General features: G+C 42.0%; 1 protein-coding gene across 3 annotated transcripts in view; it reads right to left on the bottom strand.

Moving 5' to 3' along the window:
• Positions 1-27,108, bottom strand: part of LOC139749914 (uncharacterized) — a 153,215-nt gene that overhangs the window by 33,730 nt on the left and 92,377 nt on the right. For all 3 annotated transcript variants that reach the window (XM_071664326.1, XM_071664328.1, XM_071664327.1), the window contains exons 3-8: positions 19,130-19,259; positions 17,152-17,249; positions 15,198-15,304; positions 12,778-13,084; positions 10,838-10,987; positions 9,422-9,525 (exon numbers count right to left, since the gene is read on the bottom strand). In XM_071664326.1, the coding sequence (XP_071520427.1) occupies positions 9,422-9,525; positions 10,838-10,987; positions 12,778-13,084; positions 15,198-15,304; positions 17,152-17,249; positions 19,130-19,259 (896 nt within the window). The remainder of the gene's footprint in view (positions 1-9,421; positions 9,526-10,837; positions 10,988-12,777; positions 13,085-15,197; positions 15,305-17,151; positions 17,250-19,129; positions 19,260-27,108) is intronic.

Here is a 27,108-nt window from a genome sequence, read left to right as displayed (position 1 = left end):
AACTTAGGGAGTGCAAATCAAATATAACAATGACTGGGGAATAGATGTTCTGGGGGAGTGTATGTTTCATGTTACACTGGAGACGGCTCTCCCATCCGGGTGAACTAGTACCATGGCAAAGGAGATTCGTGCCTTTGCACGAATATTCATGTGTTGTTTAAAGTGTTCGCAATGGCTGGGATAGTTTTTTTCGTGTAGCTAAGATGGGTTCGATGCGGGTGTGAGGTCGAATTGCAACTAGGGGGCGAGGGATCTCTAGCGACAGCAAGCAATGGTGGCGGGGCGGGTGCAGTTTTGTAGCTTTCTTCCCAAGCTGGAGGATGAATTTCAGATGATGGTTAGTGAGAGATGGGTGGACCAGCGTGTTTATCATATTTTGATAGGTGGCGTGAGAAGACCGATGGCGATATTATACAGGAATACAAAGAACTGAAAACTGTAAACCATTAGATCCCTCCATGGCTGCTTACGGTAACAGCAGACATCAGAAATATAAAGATTAGTGTGGCGAGGGCAGGAAAGCAAACAGATGATCTAGAGTAACTGTGAGATTGATTCGTAATTAGGCGGCACAAAAACGTGAGTCGTGGACTTGAAGGAACGTGTTTATCAAGTCTCTTTGTTACGTCTAACTATTCGGAGGTTTGGCTATCAATCGCTACTCTTTGCTTACATTCAGTCTGTTAATTTTCTAATCACGAAAGAATAGCCTCATTAATGCCATGTGACAACTTTGTTTTTTGCGCTGACTTTTTCGAATGCTTTCTGATAATCGACAAACATAACATCAACTGCGTTACTTTTAATTAGACATATTCATATGATCATAAGAATATTAAGCAAATTTGTCGGACATGATTTTCCTGAAACCCATCCTTATGATCGTTTATTGTTTATCCTCCAGATGTTTTCAATTTTGTCTCTACAATCTTACCATCTATGATGGTAAGGCTAACTGGGCAACTACGTTTGAACATAGACTTCTTACCTTTCTATTAGTATTATTGTTACACTAACAGGCCCCAATCCCTTGAGCCCTTCCTTGTAATAACTCACTGATGATATCAGTCCAAGGCTTAATTCTCTCATTTTCTGATTCTTTCATTGTGTTTGGATGAAGCGTATGACGTCCTGCCGTTTTATCTACTTTCATTCCATATAATGCCAAAGTATGTCTTGATACTGCGTATCAGTATGTTGCTAAATTACTTCTTTTCGCAAATAGACTTGATCTAGAACATGAGCTGTGTCTGTAGTAGTAGATATGAATTAATAAAATAGTGTAAGATCTCTGCCAAGTCTTCAGTGTCTTGAACTAAATTACTGTAATCAATGGACCATTTGAATGGGTTGATAGCACTTTTGCTTCTAACATAACTAAGAAATTCTTTCGTTTTTCTTTTGCCAATTTCATATAGACTGTCACTTTGATATCTATGTTCTTTTTCAATTTGTCTGCGTCAGTTTACGTGAAACCTCTCTGATGTTAACACCTCCACCTGCCGGCCACATACCACCGCCCGCTGAAGAGGGAGGTGGAACTCTTATACTCTCGGCTACTGGGCTATAAGAAAGGAATTGGCTATTCCACTAAAGGTATATCCATATGTCCCATATATGTAAAGACATCGTGGATATCGACTAGGCCAGGTCCCTTAGCACCAGCTACTAATAGAAGTTTTCGATCAAGTGTAATGACAACACAGAGGTTATATACATCCCTGAATAAGTAAATGACAAAGCGCACTTCAGAGAACACATTTACAGTACATGTACGGTAAAAGTTGTATAAAGCCAATACTGGTTCCCGGAATATTGGTCCATTGGAGATCCACGATGCCAGTATGACTGTTCATTAGTCGAACAGCTATTTACCTTCTTACAGTCCCATAGCGAGTCTGTAAGAACCCCGCCCCCCACCTGTATGAACGATGGTTTTGGCTCACGAAAGGAAGTGTTGATATGTTCTATGAAGTGCACATTAATGGGAACTTGTTTCAACTTTGTCATGCTCTTTTTGTTCTTTGGTTTCCTTATGTGTTATTTTGGCTCTGTCCTGGAAAATGACAGTTTGTTATGCACTTCTAATTTGAAAGTTTTACTGAAACCTTTTCCAAGATCAGTCTCTTTCATCTTCACTAACAATATCATCCCAGTTTAGCCTGTCAACATCAATGTAAAGGTCATAAAAATTTCCAAATTCAGAATCTCTTTTTCTCGTGACTCAAGTTGACCAGCATTATAAGGGGTGTTGTATGCTACATCAAAATTGATTTGTCTATAATCCCTCGTACCATACATTTTTCTAGCTACAACATTGTTGGTAGAATTTTCATTTGTGATTAAAACTAATTCCAACTTCTTCGTATGGCGGGTAGGTTTTTCAAGGCACTGTAAACCAATTATAAATAGAATCCGCGCCCTGAGTCACTGAAAAGGATTCTCCCTTCTTAGATACCAGAATGTTTATATCTCCTTCTATAATCGAATCGTGTCATTACAAAATTCTGCTGACTGTTCGTAAAATCCTTTGTCAAACTCTATGCATGTCTGTAAACTGATCCTACGGTTATTTTCATACGGAGATTATCCTTAATTTCGACAGAATTAAGTCGATGTTACTAACAGTTATAACATTTTTCAGTATGGGATTAAGATTACTCTCAATTACGAGCAAGACAAGACCGTCTTTTCTGTTTCACCTGTCACTGTTAAACAGAATCTATCTAGGAATAACATGCTCAGCAAGGACATCTGTTTTCAATATTTAGCCAAGATCCAGAAATACGAATCCTATGATAACTGTCGCAATTTACTCTAAATGTGAATATTTGCTTTCTAGACCGCGTGTGTTTATATGAAATATTCCAAGAAACGACTGAGGTAACATTAAGCTACATTTGTTCTGCGATTTATGTGGGTCCTGGGAATCAATTGTCTGGGCCCAGCTCACAAGTTTGTCATCCATGGTATGTTCAACTACAGTAGAGTGGGAGATCCAATCTACCTGGCCCTATTCAGTGACCTCAGGATGACCTGATTAGCCTCGATCATGCGGGGTCGTGTAATCTAGTCCTCGTTCATTTGACCTAAGTGCAGCGGGGTGGGAAATCTCATCTACCTGTACCTGTGTCTGACCCGTCTTGTCCCCGCCGAGTAAGGCTAGATTCCTGAACAATATTTCCCCAGTTTTCCTGCGAAGGTTTTACACTGTCTTCCTGCGTAAAAGTTTCCTTAGTGATGAGTTCCTAGCCAATCTCCTTTTGTGTCTATACATTCTATGCCTAATATTCTCCCATAAAACTGCGAACTTCCTCCAATTCTCCTCAGATGGAATTCCATTCTACCACAGAGTATTCCATAACCACTAAAGTGATCCCGAAGGACTCAGTTCGGCTGTTTACACCCAGCAATCTACTCAGAGCCCACGAATCTACGTCGTATCAGGGTAGTAATCGTGGTATAATTAGCCTCTTACGACCTTCTTGAGGCTTTCTCTCTGAAGTTACTAGTGAGAAACCTAATCCCAACTGTGCAATGAACTTTGTTTCCTTAGAAGTTAGAAGTTTTTCGAGACGATGTCATAAAGCGTTCTTGACCACTTGAAAGCACAAGCCTTTTCTCCTAGTACCTCTATCACAGATTCCCTGCTCGTGATGTCTCGTAAGGAAATCTCCGACCAGATTGATGCAAGAATCACCCAGTTCTGTCATCTTTCAGAATACAAACCCAATTTTTGGGTGGGCGTCACTGTAGCCTGACCTACTTTACGTTGACACCTTTATTCCAGCTGGCTGAGAGGTATTCATCCTCCACCCGTGTCCCTACTCTTGTCTCCACTCTTATCACCATCACTAAGGTTTTTACTCTACCTGTTACTACAGCATCCCCTCTCTTCAGTAAATACCGCCTTTGCAGTTGTCCATTTTGTCTCACTTTCTCATACCATCGTGCTGTCGTCTTGGCCAGTGGTTCCCTATCTTGCCTAACCTAATGCCCCTTTTAATGAAACAGTAATCGTTGATCCTTCGCCTCCTCCCTCCCCTTCAACTCCTCCCTCCCCCGTAGAAATTGAAATAGTTTTACATCAAGAATTCCCTTTGCCGGAAACGCTTATATGATACTTCTAAAATGAGCAATCAACCATTTAATCAGGCTACCTCACCCCACAATTATTTCCTCCACCATCGCATAAGAATGGGGTGAAAAACTAGGGTAAAAGTTAAATGATCTCGCCTGAACCCAAAAATGTGCTTCAGAATTCTATGTGATTCTGTATAGTTCAGCTACATTTCTATAACATATGGGAAATGATGATAATAACATCTGAGCGGGAAATATATCCATCAGCATTACCGTTATGGTCATGCAACATCAAATAACACATCAAAAATCAAAATCATTCTAATTGCACAAGTCAGATGGTGCATCAGAACAAAACTTGTATGGCCACCCAGTTGCCAGTCTCGTGTTGCAGTGTGGTCAATAGATGAAAAATATTAATACATATAAGTTCTGGAGACAAATAATCCTTCTTTAATTTTTTTTCTAAATCACAGACGCTTAAATTTACCGGGTGCCCCTTCTCCCCCATCCCCCACCCCCACACCCCCACCGCGGCTTCCTCCCTTTAGTGTTTCCGGCCCCCAAGTTTCAAATACGCCGGGGTGGGAGGTTACCTTCTAGGTTGGGAACCACTGGTCTAGACTGTTATAACGAGTTGTAAGTGGACCTGGCAAGAAGCCTATTGATCAACGTTGTAGCGTAGAAATAATACATGCAAACATCGAATGAATTACGAAGAAACTGATAAGAGGAAAAGGTGTTGAAAAAGTCTTCCATAGTGGCAAAACGAATGGAACAGCTGGCAAACTAAAAAGTTTAACAATGTGTGAGAGGTGAGAGAAAAATAAAAAAGATATGACGGAAGAGAAGGCTGAAGAGATGGGGACCCAAAAACGTACACGTTCATCCTAGGCCCAGTATGTTGACGTGGTTGTGTTTGTTGAGGTTGTCAGCGCGGTTATCTATTGACGTGGTAGAGACTGTTGACGTGGGTGAAGCTATTAATATTAAGATTACAGAACGTAGTTGTGGATGCTGACGAGGTCCTGAATATTGCTGTGGCAGTTGATGCACTTGTGGATGTTGATGTGGGTTTGGGTATCAATGCGGCAGTAGATGTTGATGTGGTTATGGATGATGATGTGGATTTGGATGTTGATGTGAGTGAAAATGTTGACTTGGTTGTAGATCTTGACGTGGGTGTCGATGTTGATGTGTCTGAGGTTGCTGTCGTGGCTGTGGATGAAGACAAGGGCGAGGTTGTTGAGGTGGCCGTCGACAATGCATGTGTCGTGCAACGGTGATTGGAAGGTAGCCGGATCAGGGAGCTGGTTGGGGTCAGCGTGGCGGGAAGGTGAGCTTGTTGGGCGCTGCGTGGCGAGAAGGTGAGCTGGTTGGAAGGTGAGTTGGTTGGGGCTAGCCAAGGTGTTGCCTGGTTGCAACCACATGTTGTATGGTGTGGGTTTACTTCCCTTTGAGCAAATGATCGATTATATATATATATATATATATATTATGATTGTGTATGAGCGTGCTAGTGTTTTTTATAGGAGTGTGTTTGTGTGTATAGGTGTAGATGCTTTTAAGTTTTTGTGCGTGTGGTTTGTATTAGGTGCAATCGCAATTCCGTTTTCTTCATATCCTTTATGAATTCCTAGTATAGAAATGTGTTTCTACATTTTTAGGTGTCACATATATGATTGCGTTCGCATAAGTTTGTTTGTGTGTATGTGTGTGTTATTATCATTTGTGTGTTACAGGAGAAGTTTTACACTCGTGTTGCACCGTCTCATAACCTTGAATATACGTACCATTTAGTTTAGTGTGTGTGAGTGAAAGATCACTGTTAACTCGTGCCTGACTACCGTGCCTCACTACCACCCAACTTCGTAAACATAAGAAAAAAAAGATTAATTTACTGGCCACACGCACATGTTAGCAAGGTTACTGGATTGAAAAAAAGAAATAAGAGAATTTCATTTACAATCAGTCAATTTGAGGATAGTTGCTTGGAGATGATCATTAACATGAAACTCAGGTCCATAGTTCATTGCGTTGGTTGCACTGTTTCACTTAACTGCAAAATTTCCTTCTGCTTGTATTTGTAGAGATGGTGGTCTTAAGACGAGGTAACTGTGTTAAGAGTTTGAATGAAGATTTGAGAGATGAAAATCTCATGTACAAACGCACAAAAGCACATCCACGGCACAAGGACACGAGAGCTTCGGTTGTATAGTGGAGAAGTCTTGCGACCGACGAATCTCTCGGGCCTGTGTTCGAATCTTCAACAGTGTAGGCGGTTCACAGCCAACTTACTGTTCATCCTCACTTTTAGGGCTGGCCAAAAACATTAATAATTGGTGAAAGCCTTGGGTAAGGTGAAGCGTGGCAAAGCGTGGCTGGAGCGGATGGGATCATAGTTGAATTTCTAGAGAAAGGGGATGACTGTGTTGTTGATTGGTTAGATACGATTTTCATTTCATGTATGGTTCATGGTGAGGTACCCGAGGATTGATGGAATGCACGTATTGTGCCATTTCATACAGATTAGGAGAACAAAAGTAGATGTTCTAACAACAGAGGTACATAGGTTTACTGAGTGTACCTGGTAATTTTTATGGAGGAGTGATGACTGAGAGGGTGGTAATATACATAGAGCATCAGACTGGGGAGGAGCAGTGTGGTTTCAGGAATGGTATAGGATGTTTGGGCCAAGCCTTTTTTTTAGGAAATTGTGTAAGATAAAATTTGAAAAATAGACGGATTTGCATGTGACATTTATGATTGTGGAAGAAGCATATGATAGGGTTGATAAAGATGCCTTGTGGAAGGTGTCATGAATATCTGGTGTGGAAGGAAAGCTGCTAAAAAAGGGACAAGTTCTCAAGTAAGGCGTGTGTGCGATTTGGGAAGACAGGAGGGTGGGTGAGTAGTTCCAAATAAAGGTTGGTCGGCTGCAGGGGTGTGTGATGTCATCATGGCTGCTGAATTTGTTTATGGATTGGTTAGTGAGGAAGGTGAATGCAATAGATCTTGGAGATAGGGGTAAGTCAGTTAGTCTGTCAGGTGTCGGGAAGCCTGGAGAGTGAGTCAGTTGTTGTTTGCTGATGACGCGGCGCTGGTGGTAGATTCGATATATAGATGTCTTACAGCAGCCACCTTCCTGTCTTCCTAGTGTTGAGGTCTCTTGCAGTAGCCACCTCCTTTCCTTCCTTGAAATCCTGGCTTCCCAGTGTTGACATTCATTTCTCCTTCCAGTTATAAGCGTACACAGTAAACTCATAACGAACTGATGCTTGAGAAAATAAATGATCTTGATGCTGGAAAGCCACATCAATGAGGAGAAAAGTAGTCCACTAATGCCAGCAGTCCAAGTGGCACGAAGAGCAATGGCGAGGACTACGTACATAGGAAGCACCTTAATAATCCATTTTCCCTTTAGCAATGATCTCTAATATCTAGAATGGAACTGATTCGTTTCAGAATATACTGTCTCCTAAAAGATTTATATGCAACAGTGATTCATGTCTGGTGATTCTTGCTGACAGGGATAAAATGACAAAATCAGAGAGAAAAAATGGTTCATTCGTTGTGATTTGTATTTTACTGCGATTTAGCGTTTGAATATTCACAGATGGAACGTCTATGAGCATGATATGTTGGTTTCCTTAACTTGTCTTAAAGAATTTCGTTGTTTTTCTTTTTGGACAAATTGAGAAAGGTTTCTATTCCTTGTTGAGTGTTGGCCACACTGACTGTGCAGTCCCTTCTATTCAATTACTGGCTTTGTTAAGACACTTGCCCAATATAGTCGAAAACTGATCGCAGAAACATCTTTGTTACTATTCGTTTGATTTTGTTTACGATAGTCGAGAGGGCACGGGAAGTTGTATGTCCTAATCATAGCCATCTTAGATATTCAATATATATATATATATATATATATATATATATATATATATATATATATATATATATATATATATTATCCCTGGGGATAGGGGAGCAAGAATACTTTCCACGCATTCCCCGCATGTCGGAGGAGTCATGCGGGGAGTGCTCATCCTCCTCGAAGGCTCAGATTGGGGTGTCTAAATGTGTGTGGATGTAACCAAGATGGGAAAAAAGGAGAGATAGGTAATATGTCTGAGGAAAGGAACCTGGATATTTTGGCTCTGAGTACCAGGGCATGTGAAGCGTCTGGGGTAAACCATGGAGAGTTCTGTGGGGTCTGGATGTGGAAAGGGAGCTATGTTTTCGGTGCATTACACATGATAGCTAGGGACTGAATGTGAACGAATGTGGTCTTTTGTTCTTTCCTAGCGCTACCTCGCGGGGGAAGGGGGGATGCTATGTCATGTGTGGCGGGGTGGCGACGAGAATTGATAAAGGCAGCAAGTATAAATTATGTAAATGTGTATATATGTATATGTCTGTGTATGTATATATATGAATATGTTAAAATGTATAGGTATGTATATGTGCGTGTGTGGACGTGTATGTATATACATGTGTATGTGGGTTGATTAGGCCATTCTTTTACCTGGCTGACTCGGGAGGCAGCGACAAAGTATAATAATAATGATAATATACATATATATATATATATATATATATATATATATATATATATATATATATATATATATATATATATATATATATATATATATATATATATATATAAATATATAGATATATATATATATATATATATATATATATATATATATATATATATATATATATATATATATATATATATATATGTATATATATATATATATATATATATATATATATATATATATATATATATATATATATATATATATATATATATGTGTGTATGTGTGTGTGTGTGTGTGTGTGTGTGTGTATGAATGCAATAAAGATGAGAAGAAAAGAGACATAGGTGGTATGTTTCAGGAAATAAATCTGGATGTTCTAGCTAAGGATTATCACTCATAGAGGTGCTGTCCTTATGTTACTGAAGTCATTGCTGGAGTGCGAAATGTCTCATTTCCAAAAGTGATTAAGATTATGATAGAGAAAGAAAATGTTGGGATTCTGATTTCTATTTTTTCCAATGTTAGATATCAATCATGGCAGCCTTGGACCTTCTCCACCTCCTCTGTCATCCCGCATCCACACACTCATCTCTTCTTTCTTCTTTCATACATCTTTTATTCGGTGGATCCTGACTTTTCCAGAGCCTAGCATTCTTCACAGGAACTTTACCCATCCTTCGAGACTTTCTTACTTCCTTAGTGCTCATGAATACTTCTGATCTCTTCCGTGATATTTTATTCCCTCCTTTATACCTCTATCCTTGATATAATGCCTCAGAACCCACCTGATATTGTCGGTGACCCAGCGGAAGGTGACCCGCAGTCTCTGCAGATCGTCCTTGGCCGACTTGCACAGGTACCGCACCAGCTCCGTCAGGTCCTTCGTCACCTGCCGTCGCCACGTCAAGTGGACAACGAAATAAGTAAAAATAGAGACAGATTAATAGATGCAAGATTGCTTATATTTTTTCCCGCTGAGTCCAGGAGATTTATGTGATTATCAGCACTACTGTAGAATCGCTAGGGGAAAATGCAACCAGCGATATGAGGACCAGACTGATGTTCCCAGCTCTCATGCAAAGCGTTTGCTGAGTGTTCGCAGAGTAAAGGACGTAAGAAATCTGAGTTCATGATAAAAGAGAGAGATATGAGTGTATGGTAGACGAGTGTAAATAGAGTGAGAGGTGTAGGTGTACGATTAAGCGGTATTCACAGATTTAGGGGGATGAGTGAATGTTACATCGGAGTGTATATGAAGAAAGCGTTGGATATTGGTGATACAGGGGTTACAGGATTGTTTATGGACTTACAGGAGTATATGGATGATAACATGTGTGAATGGATGATATAGGGATTCTGTATGGAACAGCAGGTGAGAGTATATGATGTACGCGTTATACATCAGTTGACAGGTGTGAATGGATGATACACGAGTTATGTACAGATTGACCTATGAAATTGTATAAAAGTTTTATATACGGTCTGATACGTGTGAATATACAATAAACGGGTAATATATGGATTAACATGTGCAGATGTTTGATACAAGGTTATAGACTAATAGGTGTAGGTGCACGATTACGAGGGTTACAGAGAGAGTTAAGTGTGAAAGTAGGACATCATGAGAGATATAGGTATATCAGTACATATGGGTAACCAGTATAACATGAGAAAACCCAATACACCCAGACGTTCTTCCCATGAATACAACATGCTGTAATAACCCTCAGAACGATGGTATAACCTTTGGGTATAATCGTCTGGCCTCTACCCTGCTCCTTAATCATGATGGAAAATAAGACGTGTGAGGGTAAGACAAAAAAGATCAGATAAGACAATAATAATAAGAAAATAAGTACCAGAAGACGAAAGACCCAGATTATCCAGGCAGAAAACATGTCAGTGAAGTGTCGACAAAGGACAAGGAAAAAATAATGAGGGAAACGTATAGTGGGAACAAAAGCCTGGGAAAGAAAAATGAGACAGAGGGGAGAAAATGTAGACCAGAACAGAAAATGTGACAGGAATGAAAAATATAATGGTAGGAGTAAGACAAAATATGTTAGAGGCAACAGAACACGAAGTGCGAGTGACAGTATAAGAAGGCACAAGACTAAAGAAAATGGTAATCGAGTACTTAAGAAGAAAGCCAAGGGTTCGTACAAGTGATGAAGGTCCTGAGATGTGCCCATGTGACTCACCTCCTCTGGCGCGGTGAGGATGTGGACATCGAGGTCAGTGAAGTCGCACGACGCCAGCAGCTCGGCCTTCCTGCACTGTGGCGGCCGGGCGGCGAACTGCGGCGCTTCGTCCGTCAAAATGTCGTTGTCTGTCTGGATGCTCACGTCCACCTGCCGCCACAAGTTGAGTCATGTTAAGATCACAAGCATTGAGACGTGGTGGTTCCTTTATTTTCTAATACCTTGAATGGAATTTAACACCGTTTGTCTCCACAGCAACACAAAAGACGATCTAAACTTTAATATTTTCTTCATCTAGTAATCCTATCGTAAAGATTGTGTGCAAAAATAATGGAAAATTACAGAGAGCATATAATCATGTTGATATCAGGCAGCTCCTTAACCCTGAACGATAGTCTTCATCTGTGATCACCTGTCTTCAGAATGCTACAAATACAGACTGATAACGTAAGAAACTCCAAAGGAATCATTTAGATTTATATCATCACCTTCAACAACCTCACCCGTTCAGGTTGCAGTAACGACCCCATTAGTTATTATTTACTGTCAAAGTATTTAGATATTACTTCACAGTGAAAAGTCATCTCCTTCACAGCAAAATATCCAAGATGCCACAGTAAGCCTTAATCCTCTAGTGTTTTTTCTTGCATGAAAAATAAAACAATGATATCGGGCTTAATCTTGCTTAAATGATGGCAGTGAGAGGAGGTTTATTACCAGCCTTCGACAGCTTTAAACCATTTCCTTTAGGGGGATACGAACAAAAAATTGAGCCAAAAAATCCAGATCTTATATTCTGTGGCTGTCGGTAAAGAATGTTAAGACTTCTGCGAAAAAAAAAGCCGATGTTGTTCAGTCATGGCTGACATTTGAGAGGCGGCAGTTGAGCCAGAAACACTAGATGATAATAAAACGACTACGCTAGACTTATATACATAATGACAAGGACGTGGACTGAGATGGTGAGTAAGCCTGAGCTTTATTTCTCTAACGGTTTGCCTTGTGCAGAAGTCTTCTTCATAGTGAAATACCAAGACACAAGACCACATATTCCCGCAGGCTCACTCCTTCACCTCGCTGGATGCTACACCATGTTCCTCCCTGGTCGTTTGGATCTCTTCCCCCTTCCCCAAGTTTCCTGTTCCTTTCCCCTATATATTGTTACCGCCATTTTTGCTGCCTGTCCAGCCCAATATATAAAACTCTCAGTTGTTTATCACTTCTCTTAGCACACGTGGGCTGCTTCTAATGTTTTTTTTGTTTTTTTTCCATTTGTTTTTTCAATCTTTTACGCATTACTTCAGCCCCTAGCCTCCTTGTTAAGTGTCTATATTTGTCTTCGTGTACAACAATTGCATTCGATTTCTATGACGACATATATCAGCTTTATGTTTCCTTACTTCCTTAGCTATATCTCTTCCCATTTCCCCATAGTCCATGGCCGGATATCCAAGGTATACCGTAAACCAAGCTTTCCTTATTGATGGTTCTGCCATTTTTTGGCTTCAGTATGTCACCCGTTTTCACCCTTGACGAATTAGCAATGTCTGTTCTTATCTTTTGTAGGCATCTTTTCATACCCGAGGCGTTTCCTGAATTCTGTATTGTTAGATATCTCCTGTTTTCCTCTGCTATTTTCAACATTCCCTTTACGCTTTCCCATAATCTTATGGGGAGTTTTCTGGAGTTCAAAAAAGTGGGCAAAAAATAACTTTAACCCTCAGAATTTACCAGTGACTTTCTATCAAGAAAATGTCAAATTCCATCGAAAAAAGGCAGAGTGTAACATTTTAAGATATACCTAGATACCCGAGAGTGCAGCGCAAGAGTAAAGTCATCAGGGTCACTGCGACAGTCAGCTGATGTATGAATGTGACGGCGTTACAAGTTATAGAGGGACAAGGTTTTAATGCTGATACCGCTGGAGTGCCAGTACTCACCATGATCTTGCGTGTGCGGTGGAGTCTGGCTGGAACGGTAAGCTCCGACGCCAGGATGTTGTCCACGCTCAGCCGCTTCAGTCGCGACCACCGATCCTCCATGGCTCTCCTAGAGGCGCCGCTCTCGATGGACTTGCTCGACGGCCGCTCCGGGGAGGTAGGGGTTGGGCTCAGAGGGGGCGTCGGTGGGATGACACCCGGCAGGGAAGGAAGCGCTTGTACGCGCGGGAGGGCTGAGCCAAGACCTGAGGTGGAGGGTCCCGCGCTGGCGTCCGAGTGCAGCACCTCGCCAGGCACGCCGCTCATGCTGCCCAGGCACAACAAAGTCGGTGGTTCATTACCGCGAAGGGAATGACAGCCTGGTATGTTCAGGCAAGTGGCACACCTTATCACTGGTCATATACTTAACTCTAGACATGCTGGTGGGTTTAGGCCAGGTTCTTAACAGAAAAGTTACGTCACAAGTGAAAAAATCACCTTTTACAAGGCTATATCATATCAATTGACGATATATATCCCTGGGGATAGGGGAGAAAGAATACTTCCCACGTATTCCCTGCGTGTCGTAGAAGGCGACTAAAAGGGGAGGGAGCGGGGGGCTGGAAATCCTCCCCTCTCGTTTTTTTTTTAATTTTCCAAAAGAAGGAACAGAGAATTGGGCCAGGTGAGGGTATTCCCTCAAAGGCCCAGTCCTCTGTTCTTAACGCTACCTCGCTAATGCGGGAAATGGCGAATAGTTTGAAAGAAAGAAAAGAAAGAAATATATATATATATATATATATATATATATATATATATATATATATATATATATATATATATATATATATATATATATATATATATATAATCTCTTAACACCAGACAGAATGATATTTTGTAGCATGACATTGAGCTTAGCCACTATGAGAAAAAATCCATAACTTATGAGGTATGCAGTATGCTGGGGTCTTAAAAGAATGTAGAGGGGGGCGCTTGCTGTTTCATTAGCTGATTTGTTTGATAAATCAATGAAACGGTGGAATTAGTACTACTAGAATTAGTAATATATATTAATTCAAATTGTGATTATGCAGGGGAAAGATTAAGTAATGATTCCCAGCTGGATTTCACAGAAGAACGTTCATGTCTGCGTCTCCCTTCCTTCTCAGATATGTTTTGAAGCGGTAGGATGTGCCGGCGGATAAGATGTCATTTCCCTCGAGTTTAGTCATGCTATTGACAGGGTTCATCAGGATGGATTAGGAAAAGAGGGGAAGACTCGTGAAAGTGGGGATTGTAACTGGATTAAGGCTTCATTAATGGATAAGAAGCAATGTTTGCATTTATGAGGTAAAATCAGGCTGGGCATGAGTCCCAAATGGCGTTTTTCAAGGATTATATCTTAGTCCTTGTTATATATGATTCACGTAAATGATCCATCCGTTCATGTAGAACTGTCAGAGTCATGGATAGGATGAATTTTAATGATTCGGGTGACAATAAGAAAATTCTACAGGAAAGTGAAGACTAACTATTTGGGCAGACAAAAAAGTATGGCTAGAGCAGTTAATGACCTCAACTATGTAGCAACGGTGATGAGTGAGGTGGAATGTATGGTGAGTGACCTTAAATTTGTGACGGGTTGGCGAGTGACCTCACCTGTGTGGCAGGGGTTGAGAGTAACCTTGTCTGTGTGGCAGGGGAGGCGAATGACCTCATCTGTGTGGCAAGGGTTGAGAGTGACCTTATCTGTGTGGCAGGGGAGGCGAGTGATCTCATCTGTGTGGCAGGGGTTGAGAGTGACCTTATCTGTGTGACAGGGGTGGCGATTGACCTTACCTGTGTGGCAGGGATTGAGAGTGACCTTGACTGTGTAGCAGGGGTGGAAAATGACTTTATCTGTGTGGCAGAGGTTAACAGTGATCTTAACTGTGTGGCAGGGGTGGTGAGTAACCTTGACAATGCAGCAGGAGTGGAGAGTAACTTAACCTGTGTGGTAGAGGTTTTAAGTGATTTTACCTGTGTGGTAAGAGTGGTACACGACCTTACCTGTGTGGCAGGGGTGGTGAGTAACATCAGTGTGGCAGGGTTGGTTAGTAACCTTACATTTGTGGCTGGGTTGGTGAAAAACCTTAACTGTGTAGCAAATATGGTGACTGATTTTTATGATTAAGGGGTTAGTTGTCGGTGTCCTTAACTGTGTGGACGTAGGCAGGTTAGCTGATCCGTATTATGAAAATGGCGAGGAACCTTAATCTTAGGGAGTTTGTATTGAGGTTGAAACTTCTATGCTTTTGTAAAGGAAGACAAGTTTTCTGTACAGAATTGATTGTTAAGTGGACTTACATAACTTTTCGTTTGCTAGGGTGATCGTCCTTGTCTACGTGTTAAACAGGGGAGTCATTCACCTTAGCTTTGTTGCTGTGGTGGCGACGTACCTAGTGGTTGGGCGGGTGGCGACGGGCGTGGGCATGAGGTAGGGCGCCTCCGTCTGCGTGGACACGGAGGTAGTGGTGCGTTCCGTCTGGGTGCTCGCGTCCACCAGCTGTGGCCACGGAAAAGAGAGATCAAATCACTCAAAACAAATTTGAATCAAATATAGGGATGATTCACTGTGTCGAATCAAAAGGCTATCTCTTTCGGTAATATGTTTCAAACAGCTATTTCTAGAGATGGTCGACTTGAAGGGCTAGCCCATACATTACTATAAACGCCAAGATCTTGGTTATGATATGTTGTTCGGCTCTAGTACAAACCAGTAGCACGATCTCCCTTACAAGTTCGACGGTTTGAACCCCGGCACAACACTAATGGCAGCGGCTTGTTACAGTGCCTCCAACTATGTCATTACCCACAAGGAAGTGTGTCAGACGCTGGTAGTTTGATTGAGCTGTTCTGCATCACTGTTTCTCCTAACTTTGGCACTGTTTCCTACCTGCATAGTTTTGTTAGGACCCATTAGACCTGTAATAGACGTACTAGAACAAGACTAGAGGAATTAACCAGGCTAGTGAGCTGGCTTCTGATACAGGGGAGAGGACTAGTTTTGGGAATCTGATACAAGGCTGGAAGCCCACAGTTTTAGTGCACGAAGCAAACCTGGCTGATCTGGTCTTTCTAAAACCTGTAGGATTAGTTGCAGGCCCATTGCAGGTCTCTAACAGTCAGGGTTCTGGTTCAGGGTTAATGATCAAGGCTCAGGTACATTATTGACGATCAGGGCTCTCGTACAGCGTTAATGATCCGTTGGTTGAAGTGTTAGGGATCATGTGCAAATCTATTCAGCCTGACTCAGGTATAGCTAGAAGAAAAATATCTGGCATGCGAGGTTCTGGGGCAGTGCATATAATTATCAATTTCCTTGAGTTCCTGTGCAGCTTAAGACAGTAGTGCCCCAGGTTGTTTTTCTTTTAACAAACTGGTCTCTACTGTTAGTAAGATATTTCCCAGGGAAGGTAATTCTGGTTGAGACACTGGTATTCAAAGAAAATGTTGGAATGTAATTATCGCATAGTCATGTCTTCTGCAAGAGTTATTTTCTTAGATTAAAAGGATAAAAAAGAACGGACCCTCATCAGAGCATTATATTTCAAATTTATGGTCTGTTTATAACTAAATATTTTACACTATATTAGATGTTAAATATTTCTCATTATTAGACTGTTATTCCTTCAGTATTTCGACTTGTGGTTTCTCTCACCCAACAACCTACCTACCCCTGATCTTATGTACACGCATTAAGACCGCTCCTTTTTATCTTACAACATCTTTGTTTGAAATTCTATTCCTTGCTATCATTATAGGCTGCTTCTATGCCGTAAACATAACGACAGCGTGTAAAAGAAAGTTTGAGAAAGAGGTATGAAGTTAGTAAGCCTCAGGTATTGACGTAAAGACTGTAGTTCAGATGGAAAGGTTAAAGCGTTAGGCCGCTTGACGATGTGAGAACTGTCGCCCCAGCCTGGCCTGCCCTCCACTCCAAGCTCCACAAACGCGCTGCTCACAAACTGGGTCAAGAGTAAACAAACTTACGTGAACCTGTCTCATTTGCTAGACGTGACCCGACACATGCTACGGAGTCCCTCCTCCCGAGGTCGGGATTCCACAGTATAGATCTAGGTCACCGAATCCTCTGTGTTAAACCTCGTTTATGTCAACTTAAGCTCGCTGCCACTGCTCGCGCTTCCTCTACATACCGCCCCAGCCAGAAGTGAGGCGCAGGCATTACAATCCTGTTATTCCCTCGTCTTTAAAAAACATATTACCAAACTTCGGGATTTTCCTAATTAATCTGGTCACTGACAGGAGCCGTACATAATAAAGTGGTTAGAATTATCGTAATTAATGATCGTACTTATGTTGTGTGGTAGAGTTTTGTTGTATGTAGATTACCTTGATGGGGATCCTGGTGGTGGAGGGTCTCGGGGCAGCCGTGACGAGCGGCAAGGACCGGTAGTCGGTCTGTACGAAGGCATCAGTCCGACTCAGCTCTGCGGGGTATACAACACCATGATAAGTTACGTAAGGTTACAGACGTAAGTAGGGTGTTTGGATACTCTCTCTCTCTCTCTCTCTCTCTCTCTCTCTCTCTCTCTCTCTCTCTCTCTCTCTCTCTCTCTCTCTCTCTCTCTCTCTCTCTCTCTCTCTCTTTCCCTCTCTCTCTTAACCCACACGCACCGAAATAAATAGATTCAAAGTTCAGTGCCAACGCCATGATTCTCGAGTGAATACAATATGCTTCCTTCCGTGCCATCCCTCACTGGCATGTTTATCACAGAGACGTATGATGCACACACACACACACACACACACACACACACACACACACACAGAGAGAGAGAGAGAGAGAGAGAGAGAGAGAGAGAGAGAGAGAGAGAGAGAGAGAGAGAGAGAGAGAGAAGGAAGTGTCATAAAGTGGGTGACATAAAAATTAGAAAGATCAGTAAACCTGGAGGTTGATGGACGTGAATCATTATTTTTGGGCTGGAAGCGGTTCAAGCACCAGATAAAGAAGGATAGGGAAAAGAAAGAAGAATTGTTCATTAATATTTACTTGAGCCTATGGAATTGCCAGGGGGTATTTCCGTGGTAAAAGAAAACAACTTGTTGGCATAAACCGGGCGACATGGAATGAGTCAAGGGGACGGAACATCCCACACCATTACCGTAGCAAAGAGATCAAGAATATTAGATACATACAAATGCAGATGGATTGGGAGTAACTGGCAAAGAGCTGGAGCTTTAGAACAGCATCAGAGAAGTCACACCCAACGTTGTTGATATGATAGAAGTAAAGCTTACTAAAAGTATGAGATATCATCTCTCCTTAGAGGTACATGATAGCAAGAAAGGGAAAGAAATATAACTTGAGGAGGAGGATTGGCCCTCCTTTTGAGGAGTAACCTTGAGTTTCAGGATAAATGGGACAGTGGCCCATTAAGATATTACTTAACGGGAAGAGTAACTGTAGGAAAGAAGTACATAGTGGCACTGATATTCCCTAAGAAATTCTTCAAAGAATCTTAGCTATTCATAACAGATATACAATGTCATTAATGGACAACCAGGTGATACGTAAAGCAATAGCATATGCACTTCGTAAAGATGATGAAGTACTAGCAATGGGCGATTTCAGTTATAAAGACGTAGGAGGGGAATAAAAAGAGCAGAGAACTTAACAGTATCTATGGTAACCTGAATTAGGAAAAGGAGTTCATCAAATAGGAACATGGGCATCATTGTGAAAGGTTTTGTGAGACTTACAGTGAGGGAGTAGGAACGTGAGCACACGTAGCCTCATATAGAGGGAAGGTTGAGAAAGAGCAAGGATTGATTGAATAGGTGCCAAAAAGCAATGGAGCTTCGAGATGTGCTGAGACATTGGCGATATTACAGTCATCAAGATCATGGATAAGGAAATAAGCACTCAGCTAATTGCACAAATCCGTCATGAGACCAAAACGAGAATAATCTTCTCAAGTTCCGTCGTCGAACCTAAATAAGCACAAAGACTTCATAGAACGAGTCCAAAAGAGATCAACAAAGACGATCATAGAAATCAGGGGTTTAAGCTATAATAAATGGCCAGAGGCCTTAAACATGTCCATCATAGATGACGTTGGTAATGAACAGTTCTTCGAAAGATGTGAGAGAACAACGAGAGAACATAAGACACAAAGTAAGACTCTTTCTATAAAAGATACTCTATCATAAGAATGGCGAATAGATAGAATAGACGGAATGAGGATACAGCAATTAAGGTTGGAATGCAGTTTCAGGGATTGGTCCCTGCGAGTGTGATCCCCTCCCACCCCCCAACCCACACACACACACACACACACACACACACACACACATACACAGTACTCACGGAAGTGTGTTGGGTTAGGCGGGAGTGTCTGTGTCTCCCGGTCCTCATGGTTGCTGAGGTCCCAGTCTAGCTCCTCCTCCTGCACCGCCTCCGTCTGCACTCCCACCTCCATCATCGCCGTCCATGACACCTGCAAGATGAGGAGCGGGAGTCAAGTGGGTGTGCTGGCTCAACGTGTCCGCTCTCTCTCTCTCTCTCTCTCTCTCTCTCTCTCTCTCTCTCTCTCTCTCTCTCTCTCTCTCTCTCTCTCTCTCTCTCTCTCTCTCTCTCTCTCTCAGGCAAACACATCGATTTCATCTCCTCCATCGTAATCTGCTCTCCACCCTCCTTACTCTCTCCCAACAGAAGACTGACGGAGACATTAACCTGTCTAAGGAAGACCGTGTATCACTCTCTGACGACCGACGGAAACGTTAACGTATCAGAGTAAGACAGTGTATTATAGAGTACGTTACGAGGTCATACACTCCACCAACACAATGGCCAGCTCCTCCAAGACACGATATACCTAAGACAAAAAAAAGAGAGGACACGCCCCGTGCGTGTTTACTGGAAGTTACATTTTGCTGTAGTGTACTGAGAAACCCAGCCTACAGCAGGACTACACCGCCGTGGACGGTTGTTGCAACACGCGGGCCATAAATAACTTAGTTACCCGTCTTAGACAGCGGACATTCATTTCGAGGAGTTGAACCCTGTGGCCGGAGCAGTCTAGGGGAGTTGGACCCTATAGCGGGAGCAGTCAAAGGATCCTATGACCGGAGCACTCTGGAGGAGTCGACAATGTAGGGGAGTTTACCTTATGGTGGAACACTAGGGGATTTTACCTTTTGCCGAGGACACTGCCATTGACTGATATCCCAGTCAGTCGAGCATTCTCTATTCGTCCCAACGAGACAAATGGCTTTTTCGTCTCTGGCGGGCGTAAGAAGCCTTGAGGCTGCAGGAACTCCTGGATGACATGTCTCTGGTGACAGATTCGAGTGAGAAACTGCAGCGGTTGATGTCTGAGTATGGGAGAGTGTGTGAGACGAGAAAGCTGAGAGTAAAGGTGAATAAAAGCAAGGTTATTAGGTTTGGCAGAACAGGTTTGGATGGAAAGTAAGTATGAATGGAGAGAACTTGGAGGAATAGAGGGTTTTGATGCCTGAGAGTGGACATATGGAAGTAAGCCATGGGATGAACTAGAGGACGAAGTTCCATGATGCCCTGAGGACTATGTGGAGAGGGGGGTCACTGTTTATGAGAGCAAAGATGAGTGTGTCTGATGGTATAGCAGCTTGACGGCAGTGTATAAATGCGAGGTATGAGACATAGTTAAAAAAATACGGAAAAGATTAGATGTGTTTGATATGTTATGTTTGAGGACGACACTTGGTGTGAGGAAGGTAGATCAATAAAGAAACTATGGGGTATCACGGCCCCGATGGTGTGACAAATATTTGCCACACTTTCGGTGCCGCGATGGATTACAGTCGGCGTCAAGGTTGGACCGTAAGTTGATGCCGTTGTTAGACGATCATTTGATGCAAGTGTTAGACGCTCAGTTGATGCCAGGGTTGGACGATCAGTGGATGCCAGGCTTGGACGATCAGTGGATGCCAGAGTTGGACGAGTATTGGATGTATCACAAACTCTTAGACGCCAGAGGTATGACTCCTGTCGATACTTGGCTTATCAGATTTGAGAAAGAGGAAGAGACTACAGCTTAGGATACAAACGTGCTGGTGAGTAACGTACTCATCTTACAACTGTTGTTACTTGTGCTGGAGTGATGGTAACGTAAACATGGAGGGGACAGCCTGTGCTACCCACTGCTAGTTACTGTGGCCCGTCCTTCCTCCAGTCTAGAGGTCGGTTAGCTTACCTTCCATCGCCCTTCCCTTATAATCATCACTCTCTCTCTCTCTCTCTCTCTCTCTCTCTCTCTCTCTCTCTCTCTCTCTCTCTCTCTCTCTCTCTCTCTCTCTGACCACAGCTCTTACCCTTCATGACCACCTCCGTCATTCCACCGCTCTCTCCTCTACGTTCGTGTAACATACACTTTACTAACGACCTTGTTATGAGCTGCCTGGTCCAGGTAGTGTTGACACGGAGATTCGACGTCCAGACCCCCAGCACCTTACATGTCTTGACGCCTCTTTGATGTGTTAAATACCCCCCTAGTATTACCAGACTTTACATAACTTGGGCTTGCTCACACCGCTACATGCGCACTTCACAGGATTCTGAATATATATCATCCAACGTTATTACCTGCGTCATGTTATCAGGAAAAGGTGTTTCAGAATAGAAATCATGCTTCATTATACGAGAAACAGGATAGACATAATTAATACATTTTTTGAACCGAGAGCAGCGAGTAGAAATATGCAAAATAGATTGCTTCAGTTCTGCTTACGATGAACAATGCTTGAGGCAGACTGGATCATCAACAAGTCTGATGGAGGTAAACAACACCTGCGGTAGTATCGTAAGTATAGTAGCGTACTGAGAAATAAGGTATACACCAGATATCAATATGTGATGGCGATATCTGGTTGGAGCAGGCTATAGGGTGTATTTGTCAAGGACCAGATATTTAGGGGAGTTAGATGTTTACTGCTGTGTAGCACGGCAGTTGGTGATGGTGATATAGTAAGAGTTGAAAGACTGAAAATGACTACGAGACGAATGAGGGTGATGTCGAAAGTGAATGTGTAAGCAGGCAAAATGAGTTTACCAGCAATCCTCACGAAAACATGAGTCTACTTACGATCCTCATGAAACGTGAGTTTACCAGCGATCATCACGAGTGGTCAGTATATGGGTTTTCCTTGATACTTCATCTCACCTGTTCGCCTTTGCCCCGATACTTAAAGTCGTCCACTTCTTGACGTGACTTTCAAAAATGTATCTTTTGTCTTGTGTTTTGGAGCTAAGATTGACTCGTGCAGAAAATGTTCGTGCCTATAGCTGTAACTGATGTATTATGTTTGAACGTAATTCGTCTGCGTGTGCCACAAACTTATCATTAGCGTAAAGCCTGATAGACCATTTCGAAGCGGCGAAGTACGTCTGAGGAAGGCTTTACACACACGTTTATTGCAACTTTACTGGTAATGAGCAAGTCAGCCATTCTGATTACCCGAATTTTTCCTAAGTTCTGGAATGATCTGATGATAAGACATGTTATGATGATCATGTAAATCAGTGACAGTGATTAATGAACGCACAGATTCAGTTAACCAGGATGACTCTAAGGTCTCTCTTTTCGTATGCTTGGGGCAATAGCAGTTCATTGGATCACAGTGACCGCCACCCGCAGCATGGCTTTCTATGTGGATCAGAAACGCACGTTACTTGTGATTACTCCTACCGCATTAGCCACAGGTAAGCCACCGAGGTCTGAGCTGGAGGAGTAGACAGGACTGATGTAATATGTATGCAGCATCTTTCACACCCACGACATCCAGTATCATTTGACACGAAATCCAGTGTCATTCGAGGTTCCTACCATCCTGCCCACTGTAATGACATTCGTCTCTTTCTTTTCCAATTTGATGTCAAAGATGACATCATACAAACCCATGACGAAGTCCCACCTTTACCTGAAACAGCTCACTCTCCTCCATTCCTACGCGCAACTACGCAACCTATTCCCTTTCTGCTCACACCTACTCACCCTCCTCCATTCCTACTCGCACACAAGCCTTACTCCCCGCTATGAAAATGAATTATACAAAGGGAAAAAATATACATGGTATAGTGCAGGTTCTGGATGGCAGAGAAATCATTGGTGGAAACATTTCGGTGGTGAGCGGCCAGCCAGCATTACCAACAGCTGTGGAAATATCAATAGGGAGAAACGGAAACCATAGCGTAGAGGCCGAGAGCAACGGTAAACAGTCCTCCCGCAATGGACTTGATGGCTCGACGGAAAGAAAAACAGACGAGAATGAAAAAGCGTTTAAAAAAAAGTGCATGAGGTGGGGTGGGTGGGTACGTCCGTATAAAACTGAAAATGAAAAGAAAGTTTAACGTTTGAATCGAAGTGAGTTTGAAGAAAACGTCGAAGAGCAACATCACTCATGGCTGATGGGTGTTGTGGCCCCCCTGTAATGAGCATGTCATCACCAGCTGATTGGTTGTCAGGTGTGTGTGTGAGGGGTATGTCATGTGTGGCTGATTGTAGTATAGTCCCGGTGAAGAACATGTTACGTTACCCATATCATATGTGGGTGTTTGTTAATGTGAGTGCGGGGGAACGTAGCCTGCTTAGCTTGATCTCATAAAACCATACAACGTGTGGCCTGATCTCATACAGCCTCTCGCACAACACACACGGCGCAAAGATGTATGATTTTGTTTGGATCATGAAAGTAACAAATGATTAGCTGAAAAAGATTGAGTGGAGAATGATCCTCTACCAAAAACCTTCATACTACCTTACCAGTTGCTAAGGTAGATACGTGTTTCAGTAATAGTTTCTGAATCGAAACATGTTTCACTAACTGATGCCAGGAAATGATTTAAGATAGTGTACACGGGGGATAAAAGTTCTCTTTAAAAGTGAGAAAGAAAAGAGAGGACCCTGGTCTAACTTGATGTCTGAGTATGGTATGTCCAGTAAAAAGATATGAAGCGTTCGAGTTTGCATGGCAGTTTAGCGGCCACTTAGTCACATGCGACTTGCTTGTGAAAATACATTCATGTTGGTTTAAAGTCATTCAGCTCATTTTTTTGCTTGGTTATATCGTTTGATTATCTGGTTCTTTATACTCTTTATACTTGTTTTGGATCTGTGTAGCACGTGATGATAGAGGAGTTGATTAAAGTAGAACTTTTTGAATGATACTGGAATATCAGTTCTCAGGAAAAGTATTCAGATCTATGCAATCTAGTCTAGGAACTGATGAACATGTTATGATGAACTTTAGAAAACTAACTCTTATTTTCACCATAATTGAGCTCATACAAAGGAGACAATTTTCATAGCTTAGATCGAATTCTACAGCAGACAGATTTGTGCACCCGCATCCTTCATGACACAAACGCCCCACAGCTAGAAATATCATGAAGAAGAAGAATGTAATTGAATTTCTTTCAACCAAGAACTTGAAAGTATTCATTTCGAAGGCCATCATTCCAGTGAGCTTCAAGTTCTTAAAAAAGAAATAGGAGCATAATCAGGAGCTGATTTTTCTCTCAGTCACAAAGATTCTTCTGTTTGCTCAAGATTAATTTACCTTTAGAAAAGAATCCTTTTAGAATATCATCACTGGACACAACCCAGGTTTTCATCCTTTCTTGGGGATGGTCGATGGATGGGTGCCTGGCGTAGACTGAGGCGTGTGTGTGTGTGTGTGTGTGTGTGTGTGTGTGTACACACGAATTTAAAGACATGGTATTTTCATACAAAGTTAAGAGACGAGCGTAAAACTTGCTCCTCAGAATATACAAATAGTAATCACAAATGATAGTAGTTACACACGAGTATAAAACTCCTTCGCCGCACAATACATGAAAGTAATCATGATTACGCACGTTCATGTATACCTCCAGACTAACTCTTCGCAATATATCATCTTTATGAAATTCGGTGCTTAACATTTACGTATGTAACAGAAAATACAGCTCTTTCGCGCGCGTGTGTGTGTGTGTGTGTGTGTGTGTGTGTGTGTGGGTGTGTGTGTGTTGTAATAAAAGACGAAGCTTTTGCGGAAAAACCATTACTCAGGCGTAGGCATGCAAACCGTCACTATATCATGACTGTCACAGAAACAGAGCACACAAGCAGGCCTGGTGACTGGGGCGAATCCCCCCGTCTAGTAGCAGGGGTCGTGGGATTTACTTAAACGTGCTCGATAGATCCATAACATAATGAGTTGAGAAACCCATTTGCGATGAGAACATATTAGGTTTAGTTCTGGCTGCAAATGAAGATCTCGTTCATGATGATGAAGCGCGGGAAAAGTTTGACACAAATGATCACCAGGAAATCACTTTTGTGTTGACTTTCAACATAGCCTGTAATACTGGTCAACACGAGGGTTGTGCAAGAATGCTAGATCTTAGACTTGCAAGTTAATGAAAACGATATGGACGCAGCTTGGAAAAGATTCAGTAATACTGCCAAAGCAGTAGAGGGAACATTTGTGCCAATGTGTATAAGATGGCCTTGTTTCAAAATTATGCTGAAGTGGCGGAGCAATGACGTGAAGAAGCGCACGTTGTCTAAGGAAGTGGCACATAAGAAAATGAAAGACATAAATGACATAGATGACAGACTAAACTGTGCTAATTTACGTAAGGAAATTATGAGACTTGTATGCCAATGCAAACGTCAGTATGAAGGGTATAAGGCTGAAAATAGCAGGAGATTTTTTCTTTGTGTTTCCTTTTTGTCACCACCCCATTTCCATCCAAATAATTTCCTTTTTACCTAAAGCCTCTACAAATCTTCACCCCCCCCCCCCCCCTTCTCCACCAGGCACTAAGCAGACATTCCGCAAACTGTCCCTTAGCACTTTCACAACCAAAGGTCTCTCTTTTGCAAGCTTATCAGTTAATGCATAATCCAGTAATGCTCTCTTATCTTTCCCACTCACCTACGCATACCTATGTATGTTCCTCTTTTTGAACCAGGTATTCCCAACCACCTGTCCTTTTTCAGGACATAACTCCGCAAACAGTTTACTGTACTTACGTTGTTACAACACTGGATACCCTATCCCTCTGAATGATATCTCCTATTGCCTCTCACTCTCGCATTGAAATCACCCATCATTAACGCCCGATCTTTGGCATCAAGACTGCAGACACATTCATATAGTTCCTCCCAAAATGCTCTCCTTTCTTTCTCAGTCCTCTCATTTCCAGGTGCTTAAGCACTAATAATCACCTATATCTAGTTATCCACTTTCAGATTTACCATAGTCTGAGTTCACTCCTTCCCCGTATGAAAGCAGTGTTCCCTAAACACCTTCCGTTCCCCGCCACCTCCACAAGCTTTATCTAGTCTCACCATTAGTCATTCTACAGTCAGTCTTTCCTGATACCTCATCTTATATGCCCCATCTCCAAACTCACTCACTTTCAACTTTCACCAAATCCTTTTCCACAACTCTTACTTCAGCAACAGTGCCAGCCCTTCCTTATCGCGAAGAAATTACAAGTTCATGAACATGGTTGCGTCCCGTTTATCAGCAAGTGGGCCACATTGTGCTCAGTCATTCATGAGGATACATCGTTACTCGGGACTCGTGCAAATGGTACGCTGAGAAGCCTGAGTTTTCCCTGAATAATTCATATTGCGTGATGCCACGCTGAACACATACCGAGTAATGTAAAGAATTCTGATTGGATGATATCACAATACTTTGTCCCACTATTGGGATATATTGGGTTGATGGCGCAAGTGCCATTGGACTGTCAGGGATGAGTAGATGGTAGAACATTAGTATCTGGAAAAGTATATGTTTCTTTCTTGGAAAAGATGAGCAAAAAGTATAAAAAAAATTCTGGTATAAATTCATTTCCAACTTTCTGTTGACAACTGATGAATATCCGCACTCTTATAATGGTCAACAATGCAATAAGACCGAAGTTGATAAGTATTTGTAAGTGTAAATTCTTTGTAAGTGTAGTAAGCATTGTTACTAGAATATTACTCGTGATGACATTACTAGCTACGCTTGGCCGAGTTATTCTCCATCATTGTTGACGCTAAGTGTAAGCATGATATAGTGCTGAACTAACATTTTCTGTTCTTTTTCTATTGTACTTTTGGAGCACACAAACACACACACACACACACACACACGCATATATATATATATATATATATATATATATATATATATATATATATATATATATATAGATATAGATATAGATATATAGATATCCTAGAGTGGATTTGGCAGCGGATGGAACCATAGAAGCGGAAGTGAGTCACAGGGTGGGAGAAGGGACGAAAGGTCTGGGAGCGTTGAAAA

The sequence above is a fragment of the Panulirus ornatus genome, chromosome 8, assembly GCF_036320965.1.
Source record: "Panulirus ornatus isolate Po-2019 chromosome 8, ASM3632096v1, whole genome shotgun sequence".
In the NCBI taxonomy this organism is placed as follows: domain Eukaryota; kingdom Metazoa; phylum Arthropoda; class Malacostraca; order Decapoda; family Palinuridae; genus Panulirus; species Panulirus ornatus.
Note: the sequence above shows the minus strand (reverse complement) of the source record. Positions and strands in the feature narration are given on the sequence as shown.